This window comes from Chaetomium globosum, genomic scaffold, assembly GCF_000143365.1.
Source record: "Chaetomium globosum CBS 148.51 scaffold_4 genomic scaffold, whole genome shotgun sequence".
Taxonomy (NCBI): Eukaryota; Fungi; Ascomycota; class Sordariomycetes; order Sordariales; family Chaetomiaceae; genus Chaetomium; species Chaetomium globosum.
Window position 1 is genome coordinate 1,748,934 of NT_165979.1, and position 22,013 is coordinate 1,770,946.

Below are 22,013 nucleotides of genomic sequence, written 5' to 3' on the forward strand. Positions count from 1 at the left end.
GGTGGTGGTGGTGGGGAGTGTGTTGTGGGGGGTGCGGAGGGAGGAGAATAGACGGGGCGCGTGGAAGGCGGCGGTGCCGTATGTTGGGACGAGGGTGCTGTAGAATGACTCGAGGAGGGTGGCGGAGGACTAGGCGGCGGGGAGGGGAGAGCAGGTGCTGGTTTGGTCAACCTGGAGGACGGGGCGGTTATCTCGAAAAGAACCTCGAGATAGGACACATCAGACCATCGACATCTCCAGCAGGCTACCCAGTCCTCTTCGTTCCAAAAAAGGATGGGAAGCTCAGGATGTGTGTGGACTATCGACAGTTGAACAACGAGACGGTGAAGAACCGCTACCCGTTGCCACTGATTTCAAGGCTTCGAGACCAGCTGTCAGGGGCACAACACTTCACACGACTCGATCTTCCAACTGCCTACGCCCACATTCGCATCAAGGAGGGAGACGAATGGAAGACGGCTTTCCGAACACCAAACGGGCACTACGAGTACCTTGTCATGCCATTCGGATTGACCAACGCACCGGCGACATTTCAAGCCGCTATCGACCAGGCAATTCGACATTGCCTCGATAAATTCGCAGTCTGTTATTTGGATGACATTCTCATCTACTCCAAGACACTCGAAGAACACAAAGAACACGTGCGGCAGGTGCTGGATGCACTGCACGAGCACAAGTTGTCAGTCAACAAGGACAAGAGCGAGTTTCATGTCAAAAAGACAGTGTTTCTGGGTTACGAGATCTCCCCAGGATGGGTCAAGATCGAACCCGAGAAACTGGAAGCTGGCAGGACGTGGCCAACACCAACAAACGCCACCGAGGTCAGAGGATTCATCGGATTCGCCAATTTTGTCAGGATTTTCATCAAGAACTTTGGTGAAATCGCGAGGCCGCTACACGAGCTCACGAAGAAAGACACCACATTCCAATGGAAGCAGGAGCACGAGCAGGCTTTCCAACGGATCCGCGACGCAATTACCGCCGATCCAGTACTCATGCTGTCTGATCCAAGCAAACCTTTCGAAGTCGAAGCTGACGCTTCGGACTTCGCGATCGGAGGACAACTCGGCCAGAGGGACAAGGACGGCAAGCTACACCCAGTTGCGTTCTTCTCCAAGAAACTCGAAGGACCAAGACTCAACTATCCGATCCACGACAAGGAGCTTCTCGCAATCATCGAAGCATTTCAGGAATGGAGACCATACCTCAGCGGCACGACACACGAAGTCCAGGTGTACACGGACCACAAGAACCTACGATACTTCACCACCACGAAGGTGTTGAACGGACGACAAACTCGATGGGCAGAATTCCTGTCCGAATTCAACTTCACGATCCACTACAAGAAAGGCTCGGAGAACGCACGAGTGGACGCCTTGAGTAGGAGAGCGGATCACCACGACGACACATCTGAAGCCTCACCACCATTGTTACATCAACAGATAGACGGATCGCTACGGCACGCTTCCCAGCCGACTGAAGACTACGAGATCGCAGCACTTCAGCAACAGTCGGAAGATCCCGAAGCCAGGCCTCTGCAACAGTTTGTAGAATGCTGTGCGGTCTTCAGGGAACAACGATTGGAACGAGACTTCCAAGGAATCATCGCGGACGACAAGCGCGATGCATGGCAAGAAGAGCCAGAATCCAAGATCGCAGGATTGCGACTTGAAGGAACGAGACTCTGGTACCACGACAAGGCCTACGTTAGGCCCAGCGACCAAAAAGGAGCTCATTCGAAAGATCCACGAGTCGAGACTCGGAGGACACATGGGAATCAGCAAAACAGTTGCAAAAATCAAACAGAACTACGACTTCCCAGGAATCAAGCAAACGACGGTAGAAGTCCTAGCAGAATGTGACCTCTGCGGACGAAGCAAACCGGGACGACACAAGCCATATGGGCTGTTGCAACCACTACCAGTTGCGGAACGACCATGGAGCTCGGTAACGATGGATTTCATCACCAAACTTCCGACATCGAAGGACTCAGCGACGGGAACGAAGTACGACAGCATCCTCACAGTGGTGGACAGACTCACCAAGTGGAGCTACTTCCTCCCCTACAAGGAGTCGTGGTCAGCAGAACAACTCGCAGACGTGATCTATCGCAACGTCACCGCGGTCCATGGATGGCCGGAGGAATGGATCACGGACAGAGACACAAAGTTCGCATCAAAGTTTTGGCAAGCTCTGATGACGAAGCTGGGTACGAGGAGTAAGCTTTCGACAGCTTACCACCCGCAGACGGACGGACAGACGGAGCGACTCAACCAGATCGTTGAACAATACCTACGGTTGTATGTCAACTTCCAACAGGATGATTGGGTCGAGCTGTTGCCAACAGCGCAACTCGCCTACAATACCACCGTCACGGAGACCACGAAGGTCACGCCATTCTTCGCGAATTACGGCTACGAAGCAGATTTGCGACAAGGGCCCGACGTTTCGGTGCCCAGAGCGGCAGTCAAAGCCGACAGAATGAGCTCGCTGCATGCGATGCTCAAGGAAGAACTCGAGTTCGTAAGAACACGGATGAAGAAGTTCTACGACAGAAACAGGCTCGAGGGACCTCGCCCAGAAGAGGGGGGCAAAGTTTACCTCATTTCTCGAAATCTTCGCACAAAGCGACCAAGCAGGAAGCTCGATTTTCGCAAAATCGGACCGTTCAAGATCGACAAAAAGATTTCGGAGAACAATTACGCCCTCGCGTTACCCTCAGCGAAGGAACTACGGGACACTGTTTTCCACCTTTCACTTCCCGAGCCAGCTCACAAGAATGCGCGGCTTGACAAGGGCGTCGAGGCAGAAGACGAGGAAGAACTCTGGGACGTCGAAGAAATCTTGGATTCACGCATCACGAACGGACAAGTCGAGTGCTCGGTCAAATGGCTGGGATTCGGCCCCGAAGGCAATTCATGGCAACCCGCTACAAACTTCAACTGCCCCCGAGGAGTTGGAGGGTTTCCACCGGAGGAACCCGGATCGACCCAAAAGGGGACCCCACGGACGGACCGACCCCGAGGAAAGGGTCGCTCGAGGAAAACTAGGACAAACAGCACAAGAACTGAGGGAGGTACGTAGTAGGATCGCACTCCTAAACTCTCAGTAACGGTTCGAACCGAGTAAGGGTTAATACCGGATCGGTCGGTGAGCGTAGCGCAGTCAGCAGCACGCTCTGCGTCCAACCACCTTTCTCGTGACGAAGGAACGGATCGTTGAGTCCGCAATACCGTTCCAATCGCAGGCACAACGGTTGGCGGCAACGCAAGAGGCACAGCGATTGGAGTTCTCCGCCACAACGCACGATGAGTCGTGCTCACGACAAAAGGAGCAACGCGTGCATGACGACGCCCAGGAAACGGATGCGAGCAGCAAGTTCAGCACGGCGTTCGGTGCTGGATTTCGGTTTCTGCGGTTTACGCACCCGGTTAGGAGACATGACGGGCAGCGAAGGGTTTGGACCAAGAAGGAGCGGTGCCTACCAAGATTACCAAGGGGTGTTGGCGCTACTTAAGAAGAGGAAGGGAATGTGACGAATTTACTTCAGGACCCTGTCCTGTTAGGGTTCAGCTTCGGTTGAAGGTAATTTTGCAAGGGTGCTTAGGTTCGGTGCAGCCAAAAGGTGCACAACAAAGACTTGTCTCAACAGTAGGCTCTCCAGCTGGTAGCGAACTGTAGTTGTGATTGCTAGCTGGAGAACTCCCAGAGCTCTCCAGAACGAGTGACTATATACCTATCTAAGTCCTATGTGCTCAGTGTGCTCAGTCTCCTCCGGAGTTCGGCGTCACTGATCACACTGATCACTTTTAGTCCTTCCTGTGTTCTGATTGGCTGCATGGCTTCTATGCTCAGTGTGCTTGGTCTCCCTTTGTTCCCCGTTTCCCTGATCATACTGAGCACACCCCAGCCTTCCCTGATTGGTCCTCGGGGCGACTGGCTCGGGGTGTCCGCGCCCCGAGGCTCCACCTGTTGACATATTCGTGACAAGGAATCACTGCGGGTCACTTGCACCTTGTTTCTATTGGTTAGTACTGTCGTCTAACTGATTGGTCCAGGGCACTGCCAGCATGCCCCGCCGGTCGCCTGTATGCGGCCATAATCGTGACACGATGCCCCTCCTCCAGGTCTTTCGTCCCGGAAGACGGGTCGTTCCCTGTCACGGATGTGCCGACGGGCGGAACCACAGGCCAGTCGCTAAACAAACCAATCAGGGAACCCACATGAGTAGCTCAGTGAGCTCAGTTGGAGGGTACAACTGAGCACACTGAGCACACAGGACTTAGATAGGTATATAGTCACTCGTTCTGGAGAGCTCTGGGAGTTCTCCAGTTAGCAATCACAGCTACAGTTCGCTACAAGCTCGGAAGCCTACTGTTGAGACAAGTCTTTGTTGTGCACCTTTTGGCTGCACCGAACCTAAGCACCCTTGAGAGATTACCTTCAACCAAAGCTGAACCCTAGCAGGACAGGGTCCTGAAGTAGGTTCGTCACAGCATTCGATCTTGACTTGCTCATTTCCTGCTTCAGCAGATTGTGCCAACAGCTCAAAACGGACATTAAAATTTCCAACCTGTCCACCCCAAACTTCGAAGAGCTCGAGTCGAAAGTGAGAGAGTCGTATAACACCATGGTCTCGAGCTCGAGAGCCAACGTTTATGTTCCCCTCCCCGACATCAGTCGACCGACTGGAGGTTACCGAACGGTTGTGGAGGACATGAACTTTCAGGGGTTAAAGCCAGAACAAAGACGAATGATGGAGATGGCGGACGTGCCCAGGGAGTCGTACCGGGCCGTCAAGGTAGTGTCCCCGGGGGTTCCCGCAGCTACGCCCGTATACCTCAACCTGGTGCACAAGGAGTGCAGGGCGATTTTGTGTATGATCAATTGCGTGGACCGCGACACTCTGTCGCCGGACCGCGACCACTGGAGCGACCTCATGGCGGTGAGCTGCGCTCGCGCCCTCGTGGCGGTATGTCGGTTGAACATCATCAACCTCGTGACAACGGCGGTAGTCGACAAGCTCGCCACCGAGCGCGACCCCCAGCCGGACGAAGTCCTCACCCTCCGACCCGGCGATGCAAACTTCTTTTCCCTCCTAGGGACCCAAAACGGCAAAGCCGCAAAGGGATCGCCTGGATGCTCGGTACGTACCCATCCAGGTTTGGCCGAAAGGTCATCACGAGCATTTTGGTTACCTGCTTCAAACCCAACCTCTGCTGGGTGTTGGACGATGTGGAAAATGTGCCCCAGACGATGGAGGTGGCGCCAGCGATGCCGTCACCGCAGATATCTCCCTGGCCCAAGTCACGCAAAGCCGCGAGGCACGAGAGAAAGAGGTAGGGGCGCCAGCAAGAAACCGCCTAAGCCGCCAACTTTTCGACTCCGACCTGGACATGTCGATCAACTGTCTCCTTGCCTCTCTGATACAGGAGCAAGGCCTTGGTTTGGGTAGGGTTACCACACACGGGTGGTGACCGCCCTCTGGTCCTCACACAACCAGAAACCTATCCCCGCCTCATCCTACCTGAGGTGTCGATGCTTCGTGCCAGGAATACCAAACGACGGGCCCAGGACCCGATCCAGGTATCCGACGAATCACGACACTGGCCACTGCTGATCTGGATCGCTTGGATAGGGGCTACCGCGTTGGGTTACCAGTACACTTTTCCAGCATCGCCTCAAACAACTTCCGAGGTATCCATTGATGGAACCAAAGCAAAATATTTGGACTACCCTGTCTTTGGAAAGTGGAAGCCAATTCACGAACTCAAGCCGAGCGACGCCTACTCGTACTCTAGCCGTCTCGCCACTGTTCGGACGGAGTCCACCGAATCGACGCCGACCGATCCAGTGCTACAAATTCAAGACTGGTGGCAGCTGAAGAAATCTCAAACACCACTTCAGATAAAACACGCGCCGTTCGAAAGCCCACGACCCGAGACTGCAGCCCCATCATCCCGTATCAACTACTTCTGTCGAAATTCAGTCCACGAGAAATCCTTTCCCAAGTTCTCAGACGAGCGGACTTTCGACATTTACGGAAAGAACAAGAGGCGGTTCCCAAAACCATCCAAGGCCGAAAGCCTTCATGAACTGCCACCCTGTGTCAAATCGCCACTCTCGAGACAAGATCTAAGCCAAATTCCCTAGGTGAGACGAATCATTCAACCGCCAGCCCAATATCGGATCCTCAATATTTCGGCAACCCAAAGGTGGTCCAGAGGTCATCGTTCAAAACGAAAACCTCTACGAACCGCCAAAACTGCAACCCTCGTCAAGATTGTGTCAGAAAACCCCGGCCAGCCAAACAAGTTGTCATCTATTTGTCAAAACGACTCTTATTCTCAAAACCTGGACCGGCCGAACACCAGAGACAGCTGCGCAGATCCACGCATCATACAACCGGCCCATTGATAATATGACTGTTTGGGGCGAAGTTGTGGTGGTTCAAAATCCAAACCCAAGGACAATGGCAGAAACCTTAGATACTAACTAAGCTTTTGAGGATCTTTCCGCCGACCCGCTCGCTCGAAAACATGAAGATTTGTGCGCTCTCAATTCATGGTCGGGCGATGTCCCTTCCAGCATTAACGCTGAAAAACAAAGCGACGTCGGTTGATTTGCACCAAACCATCTCTGCCCTTCCCTCGGCAGCTAACTCACCGATTGCAGGTTTAAGCCAAGACGCGAATGTCTGCAGCCATGGAAATCCCGGCCCCGCTGACCCCTGCTGGGGCGAGGAGAGGGGAACCGTGTGCGATGTGGTGGTCCCGCCCTTCTATCGTTCCACCGCATCCACCACCCATCACCGTCCAACCGCGAGAATCCTCAACCATGTCAGCTTCAAACGGAAGCAGTGCCGCAAATGTGGCCATCATCGGCGCCGGCCTGACGGGTTTGCTTGCAGCGCATGGGCTAAGAAAGGTGGGTTCCTCTAAGCTAATGATACCCGGTCAATTTTGCGTTGTCTGACAATGGCACCAGAATGGCTTCGACGTTGCCGTGTTTGAGAGGGCCCACCACCTCGCTGACCGACCCCGCGACTGGACAATTCTCATCCATTGGGCCATGCCCCTCTTCAAGAAACTGCTCCCAGAGCACCTCATCGAGAAGCTGCCGGAAGCTCTGTGTAACCCGGACCTAAAATTTGACGAGGAATCTGAGAGCTTGCCGGTGTTCAGCGGTGAAACGGGCGAACTGCTCTTCAAGAACAAGGTCCCGGGGGCACGGCGAGTGTCTAGGCAAAGGCTTCGTGGTCTGCTGGCTCACGAACTGGACGAGGCGGGGATCATCCGGTGGGGCAAGCGGCTGGCTGGGTTTAGCCATGGGGAGGAATCGGAGGCTGGTCCGGTGCAGCTGCAATTCGAGGATGGCACGACATATGACGCAAACTATGTCCTCGGCGCCGACGGCTCATCGTCTAAGTTGCGCCAGCTACTGTTTGACAAGGACGAAGCTGCGCGTGTGCAGCTGTCGGGTTTCATGTTTGCCACAGCCATTGTGCAGTACGGCGATGCAGCCAAGGTCCAACGGTGTTGAAGACACATCCGGTCGCGGCGATCACCATGTCCAAAAGCTCGGTTGGGGGTTGCGGTGGTAAGTATCTCTCTTCAGAGCACCCCAAGCGCGGTGCACAGCTGACTTCTTCTCCCTAGTCATGTACGCGGAAGCCTCGGACGACCTCGGCCGGTGGACAACGATGTGGGTCAAGATCTGGCGGAAGAGCGTTACACCCGTTCCCGAGGGGGTGACTGCAGGTCAACAGGCACTGGACTACCTGAAAGCGACTACAAAGGACCAGGCCGAACCGTTCCAATTCTTCATCGACTGGACGCCGGACGGCAGCGAATGCTACATCGACGAGATGAAATATTGGGTGTCGCAGCCGTTTGACAATCGTGGAGGGCGCATCACTCTGGCCGGCGACGCAGCGCACCCGATGCTGATTTACCGCGGGCAGGGCTTCCAGCACGCAATCCTTGATGCGAGCCACTATCTCGATGCGCTCGTCCAAGTACGCGAGGGCGCGGAGGCCCTAGGGTCGGCAATTTCGGCTTACGATGCCGATATGATTGGGAGAGGCGCCAAGGCGGTGCAACAGTCGGTCCAGGAGGCCGAACTCTCGATGGACCCAAAAACTGTCAGCCAGATGCTGATGGCCAGACAAGGGCACGGTATGTCTGTTTAAACTTTACTCTCGAATCGAGCAATACATACCGTGCGACAATTCCGCACAATTGGTAGGTAGCACACAGCAACGGGATTTTTCGTACGCCTGTCAATCCCTTATTTTGACGTGTGGAGCGGTCGTGGTCAGTTCAGCGGGGAGTGGAGCGGGGATCGTCCTGATTCCACGTGGCGTCGCTCAACCCACTGGATGGGGACGGACTGAACCGAACTCCTGGAACCACCCTGTGGGACCCCTTCCGCTCGCTCGTTGCCCCAAAACACCATCACACAAACAAGCCCGCGCAACACATTCGTCACACTGATCTCGCTTCGTTGACCGTAACGATCCCTTCGCGACACTGTCCATAATGCCCGACAGGAACTATTCGCTACCGAACCCCGGCAAGGCAACACAGGCCGACAACGCCGCCACAGTCGCAGCCAACACAACCGTTGACAAATTCCCCGCAACCGTCCCACACGGTGATCCCGGTCCCGCTCTGAACCAATCCGCGACGCAAGGAAGCCCCACACGAAGTCCCGCCGCCAGCCCACATGTTGTCCCCCATGAGCAAAACGATGGTCAACAGCACCAGCAGCAGGAGGAGCAACATCCTAGCATTATTCCTGCTGCTGGGCCCGATGAAGTCCACGATGAAAACGAGTTCGCCCTGACCGATGGCTACGAGACCGCTTCTACTGGCTCAACCAGCGTCACATCTTCCGTCTACGCTCACACCTACGAGAATGGGCCGCCGTTACCAACATTTCAAGAATGGGCGATATCTCATTCCCAACGATGATGAGGAGCTCAATCGAGAGGACATGAAGCATGCCATGCTTATGGAGTTGTGTGACGGCGAACTTTTTCTACGCGCCGATGGCGATAAAGTGCAATCTATCCTCGACATTGGAACCAGGGACTGGTAAGTGAACGCAATCCAACCACTGATCTCGTCATAAACGGCAGGCCTTTTGACTAATAGTCATGCGATATAACAGGGGTATGGGCCATTGAAGTCGGCGATCGGTTCCCCAACGCGCGCGTCCGCGGCATTGACCTATCCCCGACGCAGCCAGCGTGGGTGCCGCCCAACGTCGACTTCCTCGTGGATGACTGCGAACAAGGCGAGTGGCTCGACTGCGATGCCGATTTCGTCCATCTCAGGTTCATGACCGTCGTGCTCAAAGATGTGGCGGGCGTGTTAAGCCGGGCCTATGAGTAAGCGAGGCATTCGTTGATGACAGTTATTGGACCGCTCATAACACTTCATGATCAGGAGCCTGAAACCCGGCGGCTGGATCGAGCTTCAAGAACTCTGCGCCGAAATTCTCTGCGACGACGGCAGTATGCCAGACAACGACCCAGTCAAGTACATGTACGAGCTCAGCCACCGTGCCTTCTCCAAATTCGGCATGGACGTGACACTACCGAAACGCCTGGAGCCCATGTTGCGCGACGCCGGTTTTGAGAACATCCAATGTGTCATCAAGAAAGTGCCCATTGGGCCCTGGCCGCGTGACAAGATCCTGCGCGTCATCGGCATGTACCAGAAAATGGCAGTCCAAGATATTCTGCCTATCCTCCCCGGCCGCCCTTTCACCGCCTTGGGCATGTCGCAGGTGGAGAGCCAGGTGACGGTCGCTCATGCAAGGCAGGGCTTAGCCGATACGAGCGTGCACCGATACTTTCATTACTATTTTTGGTTCGCCCAGAAGACTCCCTAATGGCTTACCTAGGCTGAAGTATGTGGAAAGGAGGGATTGGGAGAAGATGATGTTGAATGAAGGCGAGAGGTCGGGAGAGAATGCCGTCGAATGGATGAGAGAGATCAGGAGATGATGGTGTCGAGTCACTCCGACTCGAATGAATGTAACAGGTTGAGAGGAGATGAATGAAGTGGATTGGGAAACAAGGTTGTTGAATGAATGAGAGGAACTGGGAGAAGATGGTGTTGAATGAAGATGATGGATTAGGAGAAGATGGTGTCGAATGAGCGAGAGAAATTGGGAGACTATGGTGTCGAGCAAGGGACGCCTCGGATCTGAGTTTGTTTGAAAGGGGGAGTGAGAAAGGATGAAGTGGAATGAATGACAGATGGAAGCAAGCGGGTGTGTGAGTTACGTGTTCTAAGTTGACGTAGTACGTCGGATAGTTCGGACGGACATTAATAATACCCATTTTGAAGTATATACAGTTGGAGACGGGTGCCCTTCCGTGTCCCCGTTCTCATGTGCCTACTACTGATTACGTGTTTAGAAAGCAGCCCAGCTTCCACCCCGCCTTTGGCAGTTCATACGCTGCTGCTCCGGATGAGGGTTCCGCGAATCCTTTTCCGGCCAGTAACAAAGGAAGTCTCGAGAAACTCGGCTTGTTTGCAACATTCTTGCGCATTTTTATCTTTATAGCCGCCCCATGCTTTTAGAGAGTAGCTCCGAATTGGCAGCCCGAATTCTCCGTCACATCACAGAACCCCGCCACGACCGTAAGCCAAGTTCGTCCTGAGCACCATGGGCAACTCAGTGCCGCGAAATTCTTCTAACCGGGAGGAGCCGCAGAAATCACCATGGCTGAGCAAGTATGGGGGCGAGCCCAGAACAGTCTTCAACAAACCTCACGAATCAGTCCTTCATTCTGTGCTTGCCCCTCTCTTCCCCCGCCCACACCCAACCTCCTACGCCGAGGACAACACAACGTTTGACCGCATGCCTCCGTACCCCACGCCCACCGGCGACGAGCTCGACATGCTATTCGCGTCCGAAAAGTCCCAGATTGACCTCAACCCGGGGCTGACGACCTGGGAGATGGGTGTCCTCGGCGAGCGCCTAGTTAATGGCTGGGCGGGAGGCCATCGAGAGATGGATCTGGTCACGCCACAGATCTTGGAGCGCGGCTACGGCGTTGAGGTCGACGAGAGCAGCTGGCATCCGGTTTTTGCAAAAAGCAAGTGGTATGATTTCCGTTTGCCCATCGTCGATGGGACCCTCCTCCGCCATCCGCTCCCTGGGATCAGCGGGTCGGATGTGTGGAGCGTTGATGTCCCCAAGGTATGAAGTGAGTTACGCCCGTCTCTGGAAATTGCAAACCGCTGCCTTCGTTACATGGCTCATGGCCCTTGGTTGAATCACCTGGTTAACGAACAACGGGTCGAATGGATGGAGGCGGAACCGGCGGCGGCTGAGCTAGACGATCCCCGCCATCTTGGGCCAAACAAGAAGCCCTGGAGAATCCCGAACGAAAGCAAGGTTTACGACGGCGAGAAGACTTTGAAGGTTATTGCGGAGCTTCTGGCACCGAGGCTTGTCTGGACGTTTTTTGATGACGGCTTTCATCCATGCGACGCCGCGGATGGTGTTGTTACGAGGGCTGGAATTCCAGGGCTTGAACAATCAGCTGCCGGGGGAACCGGCAAAACCAAGTGTATTAATAAGAATAATCTTCAATGGCCTCGAGAAGTCCATGAAGAGAGAAAGAGAAGTTCTGGAGCTATCTGACATTCTGAGTCTTCTTATACATGAAGGGTTTCGGTGAGAAGATGAGAAGGTGAGGAAGGGCGTCTGACGAGGACGCCAATGAAATTAGTGAGGCTGGCCGATGAGTGGCCATTGATTTCTGAAAATGATTGGTGATGGTTGAGTCCACGTAATGATCCGTGTGACATGATGGTTGAGTCCATGATGGTTGAGTCCATGATGGTTGAGTCCATGATGGTTGAGTCCATGATGGTTGAGTCCACGTAATGATCCGTGTGACAGGTGTCGACTTTTATGGGCGCACGGTCAGGCACTGGAATGGCGGGAATGGGCCCACCAAAGATACGCCACCTGCAGACAGGCAACTGGCATTCCTTTCGGTGTACATCCACGTAAAACCTCTTCGGGTTTTGCTGAACCCGGAATCGACCTCGTCAGAAAGATGTCACGCTCGATGGTCAATGGCACTCCCGGTATGGCTGCCTCATTGTGACGAACCTACTTCAGGACCATGTCCTGTTAGGGTTCAGCTTCGGTCGAAGGTAGTCAGTCTCTCAAGGGTGCTTAGGTTCGGTGCAGCCAAAGGGTGCACAACAAAGACTTGTCTCAACAGTAGGCTTTCGAGCTTGTAGCGAACTGTAGTTGTGATTGCTAACTGGAGAACTCCCAGAGCTCTCCAGTACGAGTGACTATATACTATCTAGTATCACCACTCTGTTGGTGATAATCGCCCATTATCACTGACAACCAGTGATAATCGCCCATTATCACTGACAACTAGTGATAATCCAGTTCTTATTGGTCCTTAAGCGATTGGCTGCCGGCGTCCTGCGCTGTCGGCTGTGGCCGCCCTGGCCGCCTCGGGGTCATTCCGTGACACGATGTCCCTCCTTCATGTCTCTCGTCCCGAGAGATGTTGGTCCTTCATTCCCAACACTGGCTAGTAGTCCTTAAGCCGCAGCGCTCCCCTCTACCATTGGTAACCTCTTCTCTCCACCCCTTTTCCCCTTCGCTCCTGCTAACTGACACCATGCCTGTGGAAAAGCGTCAATCCAAATCTGCGCGCTATCGTGCTTCCCTGGCCGAAAATATTGAGAAGAACGGTTTTGTCGTCATGCCTTGTACCTGGTGCGCCACTCAGAACCTGACGTGTCGCATGCTTCCGAAGGTAAAGCGTTGCAGCGCGTGTGTCCAGCGCGGTCGTTCGTGCGATGGTTCGGGCGTCCCGATTTCCCAGTGTGAGTTGCTTTTCCCGGCTGTCGTTTGCTTTAGCCTGTTCTGAATCGTCTATAGTAGACCGTATTATGCAAGAACAGCGGCGGATCGAGCGCGAGGAACGCGACACCGAGGAGTCCCTTGAGGCGACTCAACGAAAACTGGAAGAGGAACAGCGTGCCCTCACTGAGCACCTGTCCCGTCTACGGCGCCTTCGTCAGCAGAAGAAATTCTTGGTGGATCGTGGTGCGGATATGGTTGCTCGTGGTCTGTCGACCTTGGATGATCTGGAGGAGGCTGAGAGGCAGGAGGCTCTTGCTGCGACAGGGGCGCCTTCGTCCGAGGGCGTCCCTAATTCTTTTGTCGATCCTTCTTCGGGGTTCGACTGGTCCTTGGGGAACCCACTTGCTGGGGTTGACCCTTCCGCGGGGTTTCCTTTGGTCGATCCGGATCTCTCCGGTGAAAATCCTTCAGTTCCTCAGGGCAATTGAAGTTTGTCGCTGGTTGCCATGAATTGTCTTCGGGGCCGTAACCCAGCCATTTGACCAAATACTCGACTCGTCCCTTCGTGATGCGTGAATCCAGGATTGCTTCAACGTCCCAGAGTTCCTCTTCGTCTTCCGCCTCGGCGCCCTTGTCGAGTCGTGCGTTCTTCGGCGCTGGTTCCAGAAGCGAGATGTGGAAAACGTTGGTCCGTAGTCGCATGGTTGAGGGTAACGCGAGTGCGTAGTTGTTCTCCGAAATCTTTCTGTCGATCTTGAATGGTCCGATTTTGCGAAAATCGAGCTTCCTGCTTGGTCGCTTCGTGCGAAGATTTCGAGAAATGAGATAAACTTTGCCCCCCTCTTCTAGGCGAGGTCCCTCGAGCCTGTTCCTGTCGTAGAACTTCTTCATTCTGGTTCTTACGAACTCGAGTTCTTTCTTGAGCATCGCATGTAGCGAGCTCATTCTGTCGGCCTTGACTGCCGCTCTGGGCACCGAAACGTCGGGCCCTTGTCACAAATTTGCTTCGTAGCCGTAATTCGCGACTCTATTTGAGTGCGAAGGCGGTGATACGCTTCGTGAAGTGGCACCTCTGGTGATGCCTTTCTGGGCATCGGCCAAGTAGCCGGGTCCACATGCGTTGTTGTCATTGTCGATGCTAAATGGTGAATGAAGGATGTAAAATGTGATTGGTGTTCCCTTATAGGGGATAGCAGGTAAAAATAGGTAATCAATGCCTTGAACTGTGACAGAAAATGCGTTGAAGAGTTTCTGGTGGGTGAAGGCCGAAGGAAAGAGGATGCTTGTGGATTGAGGAACGCAAACTGCGGCCGCTGCTTTGTACCCGACGTTTGAAAAATCTGGGAAAATTATGACTCACGATTTGTGTTTGCCGCCGCCCAGATGCCCGTTCTACAAGCTTCCATCCCACCACAGGATGCCTGGCTAGGCAGATGGCTTCTGGGACATGTTTTGGAACCTTAATCAAGGCTCCGCGAATTGATAACGGCCGTGCACCAATGAACAGATCTTGGCAGCTGGGTGGTCCACAGAGCCTCTCGATTGGCTCAGGTCCGGGAGTGGGGCTCCTGTAATCTGTCGACCACGCTCAGTGCACGCGGCGGGATGGTGGATGATGGCCATCCGGATAATACTTTTGTTTCCTCACTGGCTGCCGCCACGACACCATTGAGTTGGCTGCATACATTGAAAGGCACCCGATTCGAACCGCTTGAAACCTGCATCGATGGCGTAGTCGTTGCAAACTTTCCCGATTCGATTTGTCCCACCATAGCAACCTCCGAATCTACTACCCGCGCGTCGAGACTCCTCCGCACACAGCTTCCCCAATCATCGAGGATTGCCCTTTTTTTTTCCCAACCACGGGTTAACGACCCAATGGCACCACAGCAAGCTAAACCCTCGGCACCTGCTAGTCGGGAGTCAGCCGCCCCGACCGATGACCTCCCAGTCGGCCCTCCGTCGGGCCTTTCGGCGATACCTTCGCAGTACAACTCCGAACAGGGACTCCGGCAGAGCATGAAGCAGATAGCCTACGACGAGGCGCGAGAGGATGGATACCGGCTGAAGGGCATTCAACTGATTGACGGCGTTCGACAAGGCTTGCAATTGTATGTGCTATATCCATTCTTTTCCCGAACGATGGCGAGCTGGCATAACTGACACCTACATGCGACAGGCCGGTCAAGACGTTCGACACGGCGGCGATATACTACCACAAGTTCCGCGTACGGTTCCCGAGCAACGAATATAATTACGAAGATGTTGCTCTGGCGGCATTGTTTGTCGCCTGTAAGGCTGAAGACACCATAAAGAAGTCGAAGGAGATTCTCTGCGCGGCGCACAATCTCAGGCAACCCCACGACCACAAAACACCAGATGACAAGGTAGGCAAGGGGCAATCTCGGGCGCGGCGGAGGTTTGATCTTGATGCTGATTCTGTGCAAAGATATTCGAGGCCCCGTCTCGCTTCACTGTCGGGCTGGAGCGGCATATTTTGGAAACAATCGGGTTCGACTTTCGGGTCCAGTATCCTCAGAAGCTTCTCATAAAGATGGTCAGGAAGGCGTTTCCGCATGAGGATAGCGCCGCCCGGGAGGAAGGCAAGAAGTTTCTCCGTGTCGCTTACAACATGTCGATCGACCTTTACAAGACCTTTGCACCCATCAAACAAGCCACCTTCACACTGGTACTCGCCATCCTTGAACTGACGGCCCTTCTCCTGGACACCGACTCGGACAAGATGAGAGAGTTCGGGAGCCCCGCTGACTGGCACAGCCAAAGAGCATGCGTGCTCGAGACCATGTTAGATTTGCTGGATTTGTATACGCAATTCCCAAAATCCACCAAGGTTGGGCCTCAACTTGCCGTCCAAAAAGTGATGGATGTCAAGATCGACATCAACAATATCGTGGCCAAGGAGAAGCATCGCCGTTATCACGGGTGGTGCGATCGATGCGCACCGGACGTGGTAGACACTCGATCCGTCACACCCGGCTCAGCCACGTCACCGGCAACAAACCCTTCGCTTCCGGGGAGTGGGTCAACGAAGCGCAAGAGGGCCCCCAGCGAAGGGACGCAGCGGTTTGTCTTTGATGCCGACGAAGCGCGGAAGGAAAAGGATTTGGTCAATCGCCACTTCAACGACGAATATGAGGAACATGAGGTCGAGGTCGAAGAGACGATTCGCGACCCAGAACCACGGCATCCGGGCCGAAGCAACCATTCCTATCGCGGTCACGGTCACAACCAAGCAGATTACGGGTGGCCCAGCCATCATCGGAGTAGCAGGCATGGGCATCCGGGTGATAGACATAGAAGCCGACGTGGGCATGGCTATTGAGGGACGTGGGTGGGTGGGGATGCTAACCGGGAGCTTATGATCAATTTAGCATATTATGATACCCAACAACGATACCATCTAATCATCTGGCACACATCCGGGATCGGGATAGTTCACCCAGTGCTAAGATGCGGTCACCCTTCCTAGTAGTACCCGTCTATTTGCATCGTTCGTTATCTCGAGCCCTTTCTGTGTGGCTTGCCGTCGACGCCTAGATCATGAGGGCCTCGGTTAAACAGCCTGCCGTCAACTAAGGCAGCCCTCCTAAGTGACCGGTCCTCTTCCGGCCTTCGGCTGCTCACATAGTTATGAAGGTTTCTCGACCGGCCCTAGAGCTTCCCACTAAGTAGGGTGATTGCTCCCTGGATTCATGCCTATGCCGGTTGGGTAGTTGCTGCCAGAATATTTAAACGAATAACTCTCACTCATAAGTGTTACGGGGATGGAGTTATGCAAAAATGCAGGGTGATAAAGATGCTAACACCGGCATGCCCGCAAGGTCCGGGAGCAACTCAGCCAAGCCGGTGTTAAGATCTTATCTCCACAAATCAACCCAGCCCACCAGCCCATTGGTAACTCTGAAAGTGAGGAACCGGCTCTACTGTCCTCCTGTGTGTGTTTCCCTGGCGTCCTGTATAGGTAGTTGCGGGCTTAGCCGTTGACGAACCGGCCTGGCTGCGATATCTCCGGGTGCATGATTCCATCTCCGGTCTCCGTGAACCCGATTGCATCCCCGTTCTCCAGTGTAGCCATGAAGGGTTTGTTAGCCATCACCTCATCGGCCGTTGCTGGACATTGCGGACATGGCAGGGACGTTGCTTCGGGCGTTGCTTTGGGGCTTGTTTCGGGGCACGGAAAGAAGATACACATTCAAACAAGGACCTCAATAACGTCCTGGCCTAGCCACCAACAACGGACAGCTCATAAGACAAGTGAACCGCCACGGCTTCCAAATATCTCACTATCTCCAACATCTCGCCATCTCAAATACCACCACAAAGCGTAGCACCACCATCCATCACCCCCCTCCACAACTAACCCTCAAACGGAAACCCCCATCACCACCATGTCCAACCGCCCCCTCATCATCATCTTCGGCGCAACCGGCCAACAAGGCGGTTCCCTCGCCAACTTCGTCCTATCCAACCCAGCCCTCTCCGCACGGTACCGCGTACGCGGCGTGACGCGCGACCCGAACCAGCCCGCCGCGGCCGCCCTCCGCGCCCGCGGCGCCGAGGTCGTGCAGGCCGACTTCGATGACGCCGACTCCCTGCGCCAAGCCCTCAGTGGCGGTGACGGTGGTGTCGTTTTTATTACGACCACGACGGTTTATGATGAGTTGACCAAGGAGCGCGAGGTGCGCCAGGGGAAGGCTGCGGCGGATGCGGCTGTCGCGGCGAGGGTGGAGTACATTGTGTATAGCACCGAGGTGCATTGTGAGGTTGTCTCCGGGGGGAAGCATCAAGTGCCGTCGTTTGACTCCCGTGGGGAGGTCGAGGCGTATATCCGCTCGCTGCCGGTGCGCAGCGCGTTCTATGCGCCGGGGTCGTTTATGCCAAACTTGTTGGGGATGATGGCGCCGCGGCCGGTGGGGGACGGGGAGGGTTTTGTGATTGCGAACATCTTGCCGGGGGACCGGGTCTTGCCGTGGATTGATGTGGCGGCGGATACGGGGCCGGTTGTGGGCGCGGTGCTGGCGGAGCTGGAGCGGTTTGAGGGGAAGCGGTTGTGTGTGGCGAGTGAGCTGTTTTCGTTGGAGGAGGTCGCGGAGAAGATCTCCAAGGTAACGGGGAAGACGGTCAAGTATCTGAGAGTGTCGGAGGACGTGTTCAAGTCGTACCTGCCGGAGGGGGCGAGGGAGCCGGTGGTGAACATGTTCAGGTTCATTGCGGAGAGCGGGTATTATGGCCCGGGGACGGAGAAGTTGGTTGAGGAGACCACTGCTCTACTGCCGTGCCCGTTGACGGGTCTGGATGAGTACCTTGCCGCCAATATTAAGCTTGAATGAGGTAGTGGGACAAAGGTAGATAGATTGTATTTGCGCCGTAGTAATCTAGAGGTCATCCGGGATTCCTGCTGCTGTTGTGATGGAACAGACATGGCTCTTGCTTGTGATCTACTTCAGTTATTCTCAACGGACCAGTTCCCTGGTTTTGCCGGTCTTTGGCCGATAAGAAATGGGAAAGGAAGCCGAGCAGAAAGAATGGCGTACAGGACAGGCATCACCCAACTGTCATTGCGCCCTGGAACTTGGAAGCAGGCCACAACCCCGATAATAGAGACAATGCCACAATGGTCATGCAAAGGCAACGCAAAATGTAAAGTAAGAAAAATGTAACAAAAACAAACACTGGAAAAAGCAAACAGAGTAAAATCTATTGCATTCCATAAAACAACAAACCTTCACCTCTCAACGCCTCATTCGAACTTATCAACCCTGCTCAGCGGTCCAAGACTACTAACTGGGACGGCAGCCCCATCAAATCACCTCGGCGGCAGCCACCCTCACCACCTTTACAACCTCCACCTCCGAATCCTCATCAGCCGAAATCTCAGCCACCTCCTCCGCACCCAAAACATCCCCCCCACCAACCCCAACATCACCACCGCCAACCACACCCTCACCCCCCCCACCAAAAAGCATCACCTTCAACTCCCCCAACCGCTCCACCACAACATCCAACGGCACCCCCGACGCCTCCCGCGCCGCCGCCGCCGCCTCCCCGCCGTCCCTGATCTTGCGCACCCAGCAGGTCTGCATGCCGCTGGGCTGCGCAATCGTCAGGTCGTACAGCCCGCACGACACCATCAGCGTCTGCCACGGCTGCAGCGGCTCCGCGTCCGTGTTGACGGGGGTCGGGGTGCGCTCGCTGCTGTGGGCGGTGGTGGTGCTGGTCGTCGTCGTGGTGTTGCTAGTGGTGCTGGGGGTGGGGGTGGGGCGGGGTGCGGAGGTGGCGGTGTTGGCGCTGTTGGTGGGGTTGTGGTCGTGGTTGTGGCCGCGGGCGTGATTGTGGTTGTGGTTGCCGCTGTGGGTGTGGTTGGCGGCTGTCGGTTCGCCGTGGCAGAGGGCGGTGAAGGTGGGTGTTACCATCCGCTGCCAATGGTCCCGAAAGAAGGCGGCGGCCGCGAGGGGGTCGGCGGTGTGCGCTTGGATTTGGATGCGCGGGATAATCTGATGAGAATAACGAGTTAGACATGAGATGGCAGGGGTGTGGGTGGGTGGATGGGATGGAACTTTGGAAGGGGCTAACTAGTGACGTTGGCTCAGATTGTACTCACAACATCGATTAGGCCCATGAGGCCCATATCCGCCAGTGTGGTGGCGGCAGCCGGGGGGTTCTGGGAGATGACAGCAAGCTTGATGTCATCGCGGCGGTGCCTCATTGTTTCGAGGAACGCCTTGGCCCCAGGCGCCGCCCGAAGTAGCGGCCCACCAACTTCGTTTTGGATTCGCGCATAAGCCTCTCTGGTGCGCGTGGCTTCCTCAAGAGTGAGGTGGCGGCCGATGATGTTCCCCAGAATCTCGAAGGCGATCGGGGACTTGCTGTGGGCGCTGACGATTGCTTCATTCGTGAACTTGTGTAGGTCACCCCGGGGGAAAACCTCGGTTGCGAGGGCCCTCGAGACACAAGTGATGGACTCCTCGCAATCTAAGAGGGCGCTCAGGTGCAAGAGAATCATGCGGGGCGGGAACTCCTTGCGTTGATTGATGGCGGTCGGTTGGAGTGCCTCAGACTCAGATTCCGAAGACGAACGGGCCCTCTTGTGGCCATTGATTGGGGCAGGCGTCATGCTTGTAGCGGTCACCTCTGCCGATGATGTTAGCGGTCAATTATTTACATTTAAAAAAACAACCTCCAAATGCTCGGTGTCATAAAGAGGTAAGAAAGAGAGGGTGGGCAACAGTACCTGTGATCTCGTGAGAGCAATCGCTCGATACCAGCTCACTGCTGTGGTTGGCTTGGTCCATATCCATCACAATGATTGCGTGAGAAGTGAAATCTTTAATGTGGGAAGTACAGCTTTGAAGGTAAAAAGTGAAGTTCTGAACGCAGAGAGTGAAGTATTGAGCGGGGAAACAAAACAACGGGCTGGGAGAGATTTTTAACCAACGCGAAATAATTTGAGCGGAGAAAGAACGGAACGAAGGGCACCAGGCAGGTGGCATTTAAAGGCGCTGGTGCAGGACCATTAGGGCTCAAACTACAAGTTTGCCATCTGAAGCTATGAGTATTTGATAGGCCTAGCGAGTTTCGTCTCATCAAGTGATGTCCAGAATCTCATAGAAACTAGGAAGTTGGAACTTTGTATGGACAATGGGGTATTGTTGCCTCAGCCTAGACGACTTGGACAGATCTTTGAGCGGTAACTATTGTGATCACATATGTACCGTGTTTGTCTCCCTTGTAGCAACCTCCATGGTATTGTTGTCAGTCAATGGAACTGACAATGATTTGTTGTTTGCCCCTGATTCAGGGGCAAACCAGACACATTTGCTGTACCCTAACCCTGGAGTGGAGCTTTATTGTAGCCATTGCTCGCTCAACTATCTTTGCAGTTGCGGTTTCGGCGTTGCGGGGTCATTGTGAATGAATTTCGTAGGCCATGGAAATTTAGGGTGTAATTCTAATCAAACAACGCATCGGCCCTTCACTGTGAGACATCAGTTGATACACCCTCTTACCCCCTCAACCAACCAACAACAACAACAACAGAAGCAGCTCAAATTACCCAAGGGTACTGCTTTTGGTGGCATTAAACCAAGTTTACAATGGGGAACACATCTGACTCCAACCATGCCTCTTCCTCTCTCATCCAGCATTTACGATCCGTGCTCCCCCAAGACGGATCCCGAGAGGCCCTCATCACCTCAGTCATCCCGAAGCTGCTCCAGAGTGTAGCTGGGGTAGCCCAGACACTGCGCAGTTCACACAACGTTTCTGCTGTGGGCACCGCCAACACCTTCGGCGATGATCGTGTGTCCACCCTCTCCCACCACCACAAGGCATCACTAGTAGAACTAACACCACTAGAACTCAACGTTGACGTGGCAGCCGAGAACGTCATCCGCGAGGCCATCGCCCAGTGCCCGTCCATCGTGACCGCCAGCAGCGAAGAAGATCCCATTGAGCGCGCCGTCCAGCACACCGTTCCCACCTCCATCTCATCCACCCAGGAACAATACACCCTCGCCTTCGACCCCCTTGATGGCAGCTCCATCATCTCAGCCAACTGGACAGTCGGCGCCATCTTCTCCCTCTGGGACGGCGCGACCGCCCTCAACCGAAACCCCACCACGCGCCAAGTAGCCGCCATCCTCGGCGTCTTCGGCCCACGAACAACCGCCATCGTCGCCCTACGCACCCCCAACACCAGCACCCCACCAACCTGCTTCGAACTCGCCCTCTCCCCCGCACCCCAATCCCAATCCAAACCCACTTCCCCCCCCACCTGGCACCTCACCCGCCCCACCCTCACCCTCTCCCCCACCTCCCACTACTTCTCCCCCGCCAACCTGCGCTCCGCAGCCACCTTCCCGGCCTACCTCTCCCTGATCACACAGTACATCACGCAGCGCTACACCCTCCGCTACGCGGGCGGGCTCGTGCCGGGACGTGGCGCACATGCTGGTGCGCGGCGAGGGGCTGTACGTCAGCCTCGTCACGGCGAGGGATGGGGCCAAGTTGCGGAGGTTGTATGAGTTGTGTCCGTTGGCGTTGGTGGTGGAGTGTGCGGGGGGGGAGGTGTTGGGATCCAGTGGGTTGGGGGGAAGGTGTTAGGGGAGGGTGGTGGGCGGGTGTGATGA

General features: G+C 55.0%; 9 protein-coding genes across 9 annotated transcripts; 8 read left to right on the forward strand and 1 right to left on the reverse strand.

Moving 5' to 3' along the window:
* Positions 1-104: 104 nt before the first annotated feature.
* On the forward strand, positions 105-3,084 carry CHGG_04271 (uncharacterized protein; the record flags this gene model as incomplete). Its single annotated transcript, XM_001223484.1, has 2 exons — positions 105-1,367; positions 1,552-3,084. 2 exons carry the CDS (start codon positions 105-107, stop codon positions 3,082-3,084), a joined length of 2,796 nt encoding a protein of 931 aa, XP_001223485.1.
* A 1,546-nt stretch (positions 3,085-4,630) lies between these two features.
* CHGG_04272 (uncharacterized protein) lies at positions 4,631-6,153 on the forward strand (the record flags this gene model as incomplete). Its single annotated transcript, XM_001223485.1, has 3 exons — positions 4,631-5,146; positions 5,254-5,339; positions 5,433-6,153. The coding sequence occupies 3 exons, from the start codon at positions 4,631-4,633 to the stop codon at positions 6,151-6,153; spliced, it is 1,323 nt and encodes a 440-aa protein (XP_001223486.1).
* A 552-nt stretch (positions 6,154-6,705) lies between these two features.
* Positions 6,706-9,900, forward strand: CHGG_04273 (uncharacterized protein; the record flags this gene model as incomplete). Its single annotated transcript, XM_001223486.1, has 8 exons — positions 6,706-6,927; positions 6,988-7,508; positions 7,618-8,177; positions 8,248-8,272; positions 8,552-8,929; positions 9,022-9,098; positions 9,175-9,394; positions 9,453-9,900. The coding sequence occupies 8 exons, from the start codon at positions 6,706-6,708 to the stop codon at positions 9,898-9,900; spliced, it is 2,451 nt and encodes an 816-aa protein (XP_001223487.1).
* A 783-nt stretch (positions 9,901-10,683) lies between these two features.
* Positions 10,684-11,913, forward strand: CHGG_04274 (uncharacterized protein; the record flags this gene model as incomplete). Its single annotated transcript, XM_001223487.1, has 2 exons — positions 10,684-11,220; positions 11,845-11,913. The coding sequence occupies 2 exons, from the start codon at positions 10,684-10,686 to the stop codon at positions 11,911-11,913; spliced, it is 606 nt and encodes a 201-aa protein (XP_001223488.1).
* A 763-nt stretch (positions 11,914-12,676) lies between these two features.
* CHGG_04275 (uncharacterized protein) lies at positions 12,677-13,560 on the forward strand (the record flags this gene model as incomplete). Its single annotated transcript, XM_001223488.1, has 3 exons — positions 12,677-12,884; positions 12,940-13,301; positions 13,447-13,560. The coding sequence occupies 3 exons, from the start codon at positions 12,677-12,679 to the stop codon at positions 13,558-13,560; spliced, it is 684 nt and encodes a 227-aa protein (XP_001223489.1).
* Positions 13,561-14,742: 1,182 nt separating this feature from the next.
* Positions 14,743-16,207, forward strand: CHGG_04276 (uncharacterized protein; the record flags this gene model as incomplete). The annotated part of the gene is made up of 3 exons (XM_001223489.1): positions 14,743-14,975; positions 15,044-15,251; positions 15,314-16,207. 3 exons carry the CDS (start codon positions 14,743-14,745, stop codon positions 16,205-16,207), a joined length of 1,335 nt encoding a protein of 444 aa, XP_001223490.1.
* A 1,066-nt stretch (positions 16,208-17,273) lies between these two features.
* On the forward strand, positions 17,274-18,215 carry CHGG_04277 (uncharacterized protein; the record flags this gene model as incomplete). The annotated part of the gene is made up of 1 exon (XM_001223490.1): positions 17,274-18,215. The coding sequence occupies one exon, from the start codon at positions 17,274-17,276 to the stop codon at positions 18,213-18,215; it is 942 nt and encodes a 313-aa protein (XP_001223491.1).
* A 471-nt stretch (positions 18,216-18,686) lies between these two features.
* CHGG_04278 (uncharacterized protein) lies at positions 18,687-19,999 on the reverse strand (the record flags this gene model as incomplete). Its single annotated transcript, XM_001223491.1, has 2 exons — positions 18,687-19,379; positions 19,487-19,999. The coding sequence occupies 2 exons, from the start codon at positions 19,997-19,999 to the stop codon at positions 18,687-18,689; spliced, it is 1,206 nt and encodes a 401-aa protein (XP_001223492.1).
* A 979-nt stretch (positions 20,000-20,978) lies between these two features.
* Positions 20,979-21,908, forward strand: CHGG_04279 (uncharacterized protein; the record flags this gene model as incomplete). The annotated part of the gene is made up of 1 exon (XM_001223492.1): positions 20,979-21,908. One exon carries the CDS (start codon positions 20,979-20,981, stop codon positions 21,906-21,908), a length of 930 nt encoding a protein of 309 aa, XP_001223493.1.
* Between the last annotated feature and the right edge of the window lie 105 nt (positions 21,909-22,013).